Genomic DNA, 12,461 nt, shown 5'->3' with positions numbered 1-12,461 from the left:
GTCATCTGGTTTATCTTGCCAGTTTCTGCATGTTGTTCCCTGTTAAATTAACATGAGACTTTGCCTGTGTGATCTCTTATTGAAATACCACATTACTACAGTATTCCTGCAAACCTTAAAATTCAAACTGCATTGGTAATTCAGGTCCCGCCCCCTTTGGAATTATCTGGTCATTTATGATGAATACCTAAGTGTATATACATCTTCATATGCATTGCACCAGTGTCTTTAAGTTGAAATGTTTGTTGTGATATGAATTTGAAATGAGTACCAAATTAAAAGCTGTTTTAAATCCAATCTGTAATGCTGCATTAGAAATATATAAATGTACGTATGGAAAATAAGAATATAAAGTAAAATTCTTCATGAATAAACATGTCTGCTGAAAATGTAATACCTTTAAAATGTACACTGTACGTTTCAATTTTTAGTGATCGAGAATATCCACGTCTTGGACAGATGATTGTGGACTATGAGAACCCCTTAAAGAAGATGATGGAGGAGTTTGTACCACACAATAAGGTTTGTATTAATATTAGATAGTTTTTGCTCTTCTTGACTGATTACTGTTTGTAAGCATAATTAATTCTCACCGGACTTTCATTAAGCACTTCAAAATGCCCAGCACACGTAAAGATGCTTACTAATAGAAACCGTGCACCTTGAAAGTGATGGTATCACTATTCATTGTATTTCCCAATCATCTTGAAGATGTTGCAGCAAGTTCACTATTTTCCTGAGTTGGTAGTTAATAGATGCTTTATATGTAAGGTGTCACAGACATTTGCTTTATGTGAATGAGCGTAAATTGCCTAGTATGTCCATTTATGAACAGAATGAATAACTGTTGGATGATGATATGTAGTCCCAGAACTAAAGCATTGACATTGAATATTAGCGCTTTAAGTTTATTGGGTGAAAAAGAGAAAAAAGACTATAAATATAACCCCAAGGAGCTTAGAGCTTATGCTTTATTTACATTATATATATATATATATATATATATATATATATATATATATATATATATGTTCGATGGCATGTGTAGCTGCAGATACACATGCTGTGCATATCCCGCCATCTAGTGTTGGGCTCGGAGTGTTACAAGTTGTTTTTCTACGAAGAAGTCTTTTCGAGTCACGAGATCGAGGGACTCCTCCCACTTCGGCTCCATTGCGCATGGGCGTCGACTCCATCTTAGATTGTTTTCTTTCTGCCATCGGGTTCGGACATGTTCCTCTACGCTCCGTGTTTTGGTTCGGAAGATTAGTTAGATATCGGAAAAATTTGACGGTATTGTTTGCGTTCAGTATCGGGTTAGTTAACACAGATCAACACTGAATTTTGAAGAGCTCCAGTGGCCCTTTGGGGTTTCTGTTCCCCGGCGGGACCTGGTCGGCACACCACGTGCGTCGACAAGACTAGTGGAACGGACCCCATTCCGCTTCTGCCCCAAATGCCACAACAAGTATCCTTACTCAGATCAACATTTGGTCTGTAACTTGTGTTTGTCTCCAGAACACAAAGAGGATACCTGTGAGGCCTGTCGAGCGTTTCAATCGAGGAAAACGCTGAGGGACCGGAGAGCGAGAAGACTTCCAATGGTGTCTGCGCCATCAGGACACCAAGACTTGGAAGAAGAAGAAACCTTCTCCATCGCTGACTCGGACGAGGCCGAAACAGAACAGACACCGAAAACCGTGAGTAAAACCGCCCCAGCCAAAACTCACGGAAATTTCATCAAAGCCCAGGGGACGCCACTGCCGGCAGGCCATGGCTTAACCCAAAAACTCAGTGACCGTCCATCGGCACCGAAAAAGGGCACGCATGTGTCGAAGTCATCCGACTCCGGTCGAGATACCGGCACAGAAAAGACTCGACCCCGAGACACCGGGTCCGAACAATCTTGACATCGAGATACCGCTCGGCACCGAGAGATCGTAACACCGAAACACAAAAAAGTGGCTTCAGAGCCGAAAAAGGTGGTGGAAAAGGTTTCGATCCCGAAACATCCAGCTTCGGAGCCGAAAACAAGTTCATACACGGAAGAGCAAGGGCTTTCCACACAAATGCAAAGCCATAGATTCGGACAGGAACTAGAGGCAGGGGAGCCAGATTATACACAGAGAAGGCTCCATATCCAAAAAGAGACAGGGAAGATAAGAACTCTCCCTCCTATAAGGATGAAAAGGAAACTGGCTTTCCATGAGAAGGATAAACCACCACAAGCAAAGGTGGCAAAACAAGTAACTCCACCACCATCACCTCCACGCTCACCGCAATCATCACCAGTCGCTAGCCCACCAATGGTGCAGTCTCCAACACACACAAGCATGAGCCAAGATGACCCAGATGCACGGGATCTTTATTATGCGCCTGTGTCAGATAACAGTCCTGACTGTTACCCAGCAAGACCATCACCCCCTGAAGACAGTACTGCTTACACACAGGTGGTGTCCAGAGCAGCTGCCTTTCACAACTTCACACTGCACGCTGAACCAATCGAGGATGACTTTTTATTTAACACTCTGTCATCCACACAGTCAGTACCAGAGTCTTCCAATGCTACCTGGAATGTTAAAGCACGCAAAGGAAATATTTCAGGAACCCGTGAAAGGCAGGGCTATTACTCCTAGGGTGGAGAAAAAGTACAAGCCTCCACCAACAGACCCTATGTACATTACGCAGCAACGGACACCGGACTCTGTAGTAGTTGGCGCAGCACGAAAAATGCAAATTCACACACCTCCGGTGATGCACCACCACCCGATAAAGAAAGTCGCAAGTTCGACGCAGCGGGAAAAAGAGTGGCAGCACAAGCAGCCAATCAATGGCGCATTGCGAATTCACAGGCTTTGCTGTCAAGATATGACAGAGCCCACTGGGACGAAAAGCAACACTTTATTGAACATCTGCCCAAAGAATTCCAAAAACGTGCACAACAGGTGGTAGAAGAAGGCCAAAGTATCTCAAATAACCAGATACGTTCAGCAATGGATGCAGCAGACACAGCTGCAAGAACTGTAAATACAGCGGTGACAATTCGGAGACATGCATGGCTGCGCACCTCAGGATTCAAGCCCGAAATCCAACAGGCTGTGCTTAATATTCCTTTTAATGGACAGCAGTTGTTTGGGCCGGAAGTGGACACTGCTATCAAAAAGTTGAAGAAAGATACAGATACGGCCAAGGCCATGGGCGCGCTCTACTCCCCACAGAGCAGAGGCACTTTTAGGAAGACGCCATTTAGAGGGGGGTTTCGGGCTCAAAGAACAGAACCCTCAACTTCACAAACTAGGCCCACATACCAGAGCCAGTATCAAAGAGGAGGCTTTCGGGGACAGTACAGAGGGGGACAGTTCCCTAAGACTAGAGGGAAGTTCCAAAGTCCCAAGACCCCTCAAAACAAACAGTGACTTCAGTGTCACAAATCCCCAGCACGTAACACCAGTGGGGGGGGAGACTAACAAATTTGTACCAAAATTGGGAGGAAATAACGGACTCGTGGGTCCTAGCCATCATCCAACATGGCTATTGCATAGAATTCCTACAATTACCACCAAATGTGCCACCAAAAACACACATGTCCAAACAACACATGGATCTATTACAAATAGAAGTCCAAGCGTTGTTACAAAAAGAGGCAATAGAACTAGTACCCAGTCATCAAAAAGGGACAGGGGTTACTCCCTGTACTTTCTCATACCCAAAAAGGACAAATCTCTAAGACCTATATTAGATCTCAGAACACTAAATCTTTACATCAAATCAGATCACTTTCACATGGTAACACTTCAAGACGTAATCCCCTTACTCAATCAACAAGATTACATGACGACATTAGATCTCAAAGATGGGTACTTCCATATACCCATACATCCTTCACACAGGAAATACTTAAGGTTTGTATTCCAAGGAGTACATTACCAGTCAAAGTGTTACCATTCGGAATAACAACAGCACCAAGGGTATTTACAAAATGCCTTGCAGTAGTAGCGGCACATATCAGAAGACAGCACATACACGTATTCCCGTATCTAGATGATTGGTTAATCAAAACCAACACCTAGAAACAGTGTCTTCAACACACAAAATACGTCATAGAAACCCTTCACAAACTAGGGTTCTCACTAAACTATCAAAAATCACACTTACAGCCGTGTCAAATACAACAATACTTAGGAGCAACAATCAACACAAAAAAAGGGATTGCCACTCCAAGTCCACAAAGGGTACAAGCATTCCAAACCGTACTACAAAGCATGCACCCAAACCAAAAGTATCAGGTAAAATTGGTGATGAAACTGCTAAGCATGATGTCCTCATGCATAGCCATTGTCCCAAATGCAAGATTACACATGTGGCCCTTACAACAGTGCCTAGCAACACAATGGACACAAGCACAGGGTCAACTTCAAGATCTAGTGTTGATAGACCGCCAAACACACACCTCGCTTCAATGGTGGAATCCTGTAAATTTAAACCAAGGGCGGCCTTTCCAAGACCCAGTGCCTCAATACGTAATCACAACAGATGCTTCCCTGGTAGGATGGGGAGCACATGTCAACCAACACAGCATCCAGGGACAATGGGACACTCAGCAGAAAGAACTTCACATAAATCAGCTAGAATTACTAGCAGTGTTTCTAGCATTGAAAGCATTTCAACCGATAATAACCCACAAACACATTCTTGTCAAAACAGACAACATGACAACAATGTATTACTTAAACAAACAGGGAGGCACACACTCATCACAACTGTGTCTCTTAGCACAGAAGATTTGGCATTGGGCGAATCACAATCACATTCACCTAATAGCGCAATATATCCCAGGAATTCAAAACCAATTGGCGGACAGTCTCAGTCGAGATCACCAACAGATCCACGAATGAGAGATTCATCCACAGATACTGCAAGCCTACTTCCAAAAGTGGGGAACACCGCAAATAGACCTATTCGCAACAAAAGAAAACACAAAATGCCAAAACTTCGCATCCAGGTACCCACAGCCTCATTCCAAAGGCAATGCGTTATGGATGAGTTGGTCAGGGATATTTGCTTACGCTTTTCCCCCTCTCCCACTCCTTCCGTATCTTGTAAGCAAATTGAGTCAAAACAAACTAATACTAATAGCACAAACTTGGGCACGACAACCTTGGTACACGACATTACTAGACCGGTCAGTAGTGCCTCATATCAAACTACCAATCAGACCAGATCTGTTAACTCAACACAAACAGCAGATCAGACACCCGAGTCCAGCATCACTCAATCTAGCGATCTGGCTCCTGAAGTCTTAGAATTCGGACACCTAGACCTTACACAAGAATGTATGGAGGTCATCAAACAAGCTAGAAAACCTACTACAAGACGCAAATAAATGGAAACGATTTGTTTATTACTGTCAAAATAATCAAATTAAACCATTACTCGAGTCCGCAAGAGACATTGTAAGCTACTTACTACACTTACAAAAATCGAACTTAGCTTTTTCGTCCATTAAAATACATCTCACAGCAATTTCAACATATCTGCAAATTACACATTCAACTTCACTATTTAGAATCCCAGTCATAAAAGCATTTATGGAGGGTCTAAAAAGGATCATTCCACCAAGAACACCACCAGTTCCTTCGTGGAACCTCAATATTGTATTAACGCGACTCATGGGTCCACCATTCGAACCCATGCACTCTTGTGAAATGCAATACTTAACCTGGAAAGTAGCCTTTCTAATAGCTATCACATCCCTCAGAAGAGTGAGTGAAATACAAGCCTTTACCATACAAGAACCCTTTATACAAATACACAAACATAAAGTGGTTCTACGCACAAATCCAAAAGTTTTGCCAAAAGTTATATCACCGTTCCACTTAAATCAAACTGTGGAACTCCCAGTGTTCTTTCCACAACCAGACTCTGTATCTGAAAGAGCATTACATACATTAGACATAAAAAGAGCTCTGATGTACTATATTGATAAAACTAAACAGTTTCGCAAAACAAAACAATTGTTTGTAGCTTACCAAAAACCGCATACAGGGAATCCAATATCCAAACAGAGCATTGCCAGATGGATAGTTAAATGTATTCAAACCCGTTATGTTAAAGCTAAAAGAGAACTGCGTATTACACCAAAGGCACACTCCACTAGAAAGAAAGGTGCCACAGTGGCATTTCTAGGAAATGTACCAATGACAGAAATATGTAAGGCAGCCACATGGTCTAAGCCTCATACATTTACTAAACATTACTGCGTGGATGTGTTTACAACACAACAAGCCACAGTAGGACAAGCAGTACTAAGAACATTATTTCAGACAACTTCAACTCCTACAGGCTAAACCACCGCTTTGGGGGAGATAACTGCTTACTAGTCTATGCACAGCATGTGTATCTGCAGCTACACATGCCATCGAACGGAAAATGTCACTTACCCAGTGTACATCTGTTCGTGGTATGAGACGCTGCAGATTCACATGCGCCCTCCCACCTCCCCGGGAGCCTGTGGCCGTTTTAAGTTGACTGGAATTAAACTTGTACATTTGAAATATTGTAAATATAACGCTTTTAAGCACATTATGTACATACATACTAACTCCATTGCATGGGCATTATTACTATATACACAACTCCTACCTCACCCTCTGCGGGGAAAACAATCTAAGATGGAGTCGACGCCCATGCGCAATGGAGCTGAAATGGGAGGAGTCCCTCGATCTTGTGACTCGAAAAGACTTCTTTGAAGAAAAACAACTTGTAACACTCCGAGCCCAACACTAGATGGCGGGATATGCACATGCCACGAACAGATGTACACTGGGTAAGTGACATTTTCCATATATATATATATGTTCGATGGCATGTGTAGCTGCAGATACACATGCTGTGCACATCCCGCCATCTGGTGTTGGGCTCGGAGTGTTACAAGTTGTTTTTCTTCTAAGAAGTCTTTTCGAGTCACGAGACCGAGGGACTCCTCCCATTTCGACTCCATTGCGCATGGGCGTCGACTCCATCTTAGATTGGTTTTTTTCCGCCATCTGGTTCGGACGTGTTCCTTTTCGCTCCGTGTTTCGGGTCGGAAAGTTAGTTAGAATCTCGGAAAAAACGTCGGTATTGTTTGCGTTCGGTATCGGGTTAGTTACAACAGATCGACACCGAATTTGGAAGAGCTCCGGTGGCCCTTTGGTTTTTTTTTTTTCGATTCCCCCGTCGGGGCCTGGTCGGCCCGGCCACGTGTGACTTCAAGGCTGATGGAACGGACCCCATTCCGCTTCTGTCCAAAATGCCATAACAAGTATCCGTATACGGATCAGCATCTGGTCTGTAACTTGTGCTTGTCTCCAGAGCACAAGGAAGATACTTGTGAAGCCTGTCGAGCGTTTCGGTCAAGGAAGACATTAAGAGACCGAAGAGCCAGAAGACTGCAGATGGCGTCGACGCCGACAGGACAAGAGCGTTTCGAGGAGGAGGAGGAAGCTTTCTCTATCCACGAGTCGGACTCGGAAGAGCTCGAGGCCGAAAAAATTCCCAAAACCGTGAGTAAGACGTCGAAACATAAGACTCACGAGAAGTCAACAAAAGCCCAGGGGACGCCACCGCCACCAGGCCATGGCTTAACCCAAAAATTAGGTGACCGATCCAAGGCACCGAAAAAGGGCACGCTTGTGTCGAAGTCATCCGACTCCGGTTGAGATACCGCCACACAGCAATCTCGAACCCAAGACATCGGCTCATAGAAATTTCGGCACCGGGACAGTGGCACTGAACAAGTTCGGCACCGAGACACCACCACGCCGAAAATAAAAAAAGTTTCTTCGGAGCCTAAAAAGACGTTCGAAAACGTTTCGGTTCCGAAACATCCAGCCTCGGAGCCGAAAACAGGTTCCTATACAGAGGAACAAGGATTGTCCTCCCAAATGCAAAAGCATAGATTCGGAGAGGAACTTGAAGCAGTAGAGCCAGACTCAAAGAAGGCTCCACTTTCAAGAAGACACAGGGAAGATAACCACTCTTCCCCCAATTAAAATAAAAAGAAGACTTGCCTTTCAAGAAAAGGACAAGCAGCCACAGGCAAAGGTAGCAAGGAAAACAACTCCACCACCGTCTCCACCACCGTCAGTGCACACATCACCGGTAGCAACTCCTCCACTGATGCACTCCCCGACTCATACTACAATGAGTCAAGATGATCCCGATGCATGGGACCTTTACGATGCTCCAGTATCGGACAACAGCCCAGACTCGTACCCTGCCAGGCCGTCCCCACCTGAGGATAGTACATCTTACACACACAGGTGGTCGCAAGGGCAGCTGCTTTCCATAACGTCACCTTGCATTCCGAACCAATTGAGGATGACTTTTTGTTTAACACGCTATCTTCCACTCATAGCCAATACCAAAGCCTACCTATGCTCCCAGGAATGCTAAAACATTCAAAACAAATCTTTCAGGATCCTGTTAAAGGCCGAGCCATAACTCCAAGGGTGGAGAAAAAGTACAAGCCACCGCCAACAGATCCAGTTTATATTACAACGCAGTTAACACCAGACTCAGTAGTTGTCGGGGCACCTCGTAAGAGAGCAAACTCTCATACCTCGGGGGACGCACCACCTCCAGACAAGGAGGTCGCAAATTTGATGCTGCGGGCAAAATGGTTGCAGCACAAGCAGTAAACCAATGGCGCATTGCCAATTCGCAAGCACTTTTGGCAAGATATGATAGAGCTCACTGGGATGAGATGCAACATTTCATAGAACACTTACCCAAGGAGTTCCAGAAAAGAGCACAACAAGTGGTGGAAGAAGGACAAAGTATCTCTAATAATCAGATACGGTCTTCAATGGATGCAGCAGATACGGCTGCAAGGACAGTAAATACTGCAATAACAATAAGAAGGCACGCATGGCTTCGCACGTCAGGGTTCAAGCCGGAAATTCAACAAGCCGTGCTAAATATGCCATTTAATGAACAGCAGTTGTTTGGGCCGGAAGTCGACACTGCTATTGATAAACTCAAGAAAGACACTGATACAGCAAAATCCATGGGCGCACTCTACTCCCCGCAGAGCAGAGGCACATTTCGCAAAACACCTTTTAGGGGAGGGTTTCGAAGGCAACCTACAGAAACCACAACATCACAAACAAGGCCCACTTACCAAAGCCAATATCAGCGGGGAGGTTTTCGGGGGCAATATAGAGGGGGACAATTCCAGAAAAATAGAGGAAAGTTCCAAAGCCCCAAAACTCCTCAAAATAAGCAGTGACTTACAAATCACACATCCCCATCACATAACACCTGTGGGGGGGAGACTAAGCCAATTTTACAAACATTGGGAGGAGATAACAACAGATACTTGGGTACTAGCAATTATCCAGCATGGTTATTGCATAGAATTTCTCAAATTCCCTCCAACAGTCCCACCGAAAACACACAGTATGTCAAAACAACATATAGATCTTCTAGGATTAGAAGTTCAAGCATTGCTCCAAAAAGAAGCAATAGAATTAGTACCAAAACAAGAATTAAACACAGTAGTTTACTCACTGTATTTTCTAATACCCAAAAAAAAAAAAAAGTCTAAGACCTATACTAGATCTCAGAACATTAAATACATACATCAAATCAGACCACTTTCACATGGTTACATTACAAGAAGTAATCAAACAACAAGACTACATGACATCACTGGATCTAAAGGATGCATATTTCCATATACCAATACATCCTTCACACAGAAAGTACCTAAGGTTTGTATTCCAAGGGATACATTACCAATTCAAAGTGTTGCCATTCGGACTAACAACTGCGCCAAGAGTTTTTACAAAATGTCTGGCTGTAGTAGCTGCACATATCAGAAGGCAGCAAATACATGTGTTCCCGTACCTAGACGATTGGTTAATCAAAACCAACACGCAAATACAGTGTTCACAACACACAAAATATGTCCTAGAAACCCTACACAAACTAGGTTTCTCAATCAACCACCCAAAGTCACACCTTCTGCCGTGTCAAACACAGCAATACCTAGGGGCAACAATCAACACAGTAAAAGGGATTGCCACTCCAAGTCCACAAAGAGTCCAAACATTTCACAATGTAATACAAGCCTGTATCCAAAACAAAAGATACAGGTCAAAATGGTAATGAAACTGCTAGGCATGATGTCTTCATGCATAGCCATTGTCCCAAATGCAAGGCTGCACATGCGGCCCTTACAACAGTGCCTAGCAGCACAATGGTCACAAGCACAGGGTCAACTTCTAGATCTGGTGTTGATAGACCGCCAAACATACATCTCACTTCAATGATGGAACAGTATAAATTTAAACCAAGGGCGGCCTTTTCAAGACCCAGTGCCACAATACGTGATAACGACAGATGCATCCATGACAGGGTGGGGAGCACACCTCAATCAGCACAGCATCCAAGGACAATGGGACATACAGCAAAGACAGTTTCATATAAATCACTTAGAACTGTTAGCGGTATTTCTAGCGCTGAAAGCATTTCAATCCATAATAACCCACAAATACATTCTTGTCAAAACAGACAACATGACAACAATGTATTACCTAAACAAACAGGGAGGCACACACTCGACACAGTTGTGTCTCCTGACACAAAAAATATGGCATTGGGCGATTCACAACCACATTCGCCTAAAAGCACAATTTATTCCAGGGATTCAGAATCAGTTAGCAGACAATCTCTCTCGGGATCACCAACAGATCCACGAATGGGAAATTCACCCCCAAATACTGAACACTTCCGAATTTGGGGAACCCCACAAATAGATCTATTTGCAACAAAGGAAAACACAAAATGCCAAAACTTCGCATCCAGGTACCCACAACATCAGTCTCAGGGCAATGCGCTATGGATGAACTGGTCAGGGATATTTGCGTACGCTTTTCCCCCTCTCCCACTCCTTCCATATCTAGTAAACAAGTTGAGTCAAAACAAACTCAAACTCATACTAATAGCACCAACATGGGCAAGACAACCTTGGTACACAACACTACTAGACCTTTCAGTAGTACCTCATGTCAAACTACCAAACAGACCAGATCTGTTAACACAACACAAACAACAGATCAGACATCCAAATCCAGCATCGCTGAATCTAGCAATTTGGCTCCTGAAATCCTAGAATTCGGGCACTTAGACCTCACACAGGAATGTATGGAGGTCATAGGACAAGCTAGGAAGCCTACCACTAGACACTGCTATGCAAATAAGTGGAAAAGATTTGTTTATTACTGCCATAATAATCAAATTCAACCCTTACACGCATCTGCAAAAGATATAGTAGGATACTTACTACATTTGCAAAAGACAAAACTAGCTTTCTCTTCCATAGAAATACATCTTACTGCAATTTCAGCTTATCTGCAAATTACGCACTCAACTTCATTATTTAGGATACCAGTCATAAAAGCATTTATGGAAGGCCTAAAGAGGATTATACCACCAAGAACACCACCAGTTCCTTCATGGAACCTCAACATTGTCTTAACACGACTCATGGGTCCACCTTTTGAGCCCATGCACTCTTGTGAAATTCAATACTTAACGTGGAAAGTTGCATTTTTAATTGCCATCACATCTCTAAGAAGAGTGAGTGAAATTCAAGCATTTACCATTCAAGAACCATTTATTCAAATACACAAAAATAAAGTAGTTCTACGGACAAATCCAACATTTTTACCAAAAGTAATCTCACTGTTCCACTTGAATCAAACGGTAGAATTACCAGTGTTCTTCCCACAGCCAGATTATGTAGCTGAAAGAGCACTACATACATTAGACATCAAAAGAGCACTAATGTACTACATTGACAGAACAAAACTAATTCGAAAGACAAAACAACTATTTATTGCCTTTCAAAAACCTCATAAGGGAAATCCAATTTCAAAACAAGGCATTGCTAGATGGATAGTTAAGTGCATTCAAACCTGCTATCTTAAAGCTAAAAGAGAGCTGCCTATTACACCAAAGGCACACTCAACCAGAAAGAAAGGTGCTACCATGGCCTTTCTAGGAAATATTCCAATGAACGAAATATGTAAGGCAGCGACATGGTCTACACCTCATACATTTACCAAGCACTACTGTGTAGATGTGTTAACTGGCAACAGTAGGTCAAGCTGTACTAAGAACATTATTTCAAACTACTTCAACTCCTACAGGCTGAACCACCGCTTTTGGGGAGATAACTGCTTACTAGTCTATGCACAGCATGTGTATCTGCAGCTACACATGCCATCGAATGGAAAATGTCACTTACCCAGTGTACACCTGTTTGTGGCATTAGTCGCTGCAGATTCACATGCGCCCACCCGCCTCCCCGGGAGCCTGTAGCCGTTTAGAAGTAGATCTTGAACATTTGTACATTTGTAAATATATTACTTTAAAATTCATTATATACATACGTATTCACTCCATTGCATGGA

At 43.3% G+C, this 12,461-nt stretch overlaps 1 protein-coding gene across 1 annotated transcript in view; it reads left to right on the top strand.

The window, feature by feature from the left end:
* The window catches only part of NCKAP1 (NCK associated protein 1), a 906,912-nt gene that overhangs the window by 188,851 nt on the left and 705,600 nt on the right, over nucleotides 1–12,461 (top strand). The window contains exon 6 of the mRNA XM_069225777.1: nucleotides 432–522. Within this exon, the coding sequence (XP_069081878.1) occupies nucleotides 432–522 (91 nt within the window). The remainder of the gene's footprint in view (nucleotides 1–431; nucleotides 523–12,461) is intronic.

This window comes from Pleurodeles waltl, chromosome 3_1, assembly GCF_031143425.1.
Source record: "Pleurodeles waltl isolate 20211129_DDA chromosome 3_1, aPleWal1.hap1.20221129, whole genome shotgun sequence".
Lineage (NCBI taxonomy): Eukaryota > Metazoa > Chordata > Amphibia > Caudata > Salamandridae > Pleurodeles > Pleurodeles waltl.
Note: the sequence above shows the minus strand (reverse complement) of the source record. Positions and strands in the feature narration are given on the sequence as shown.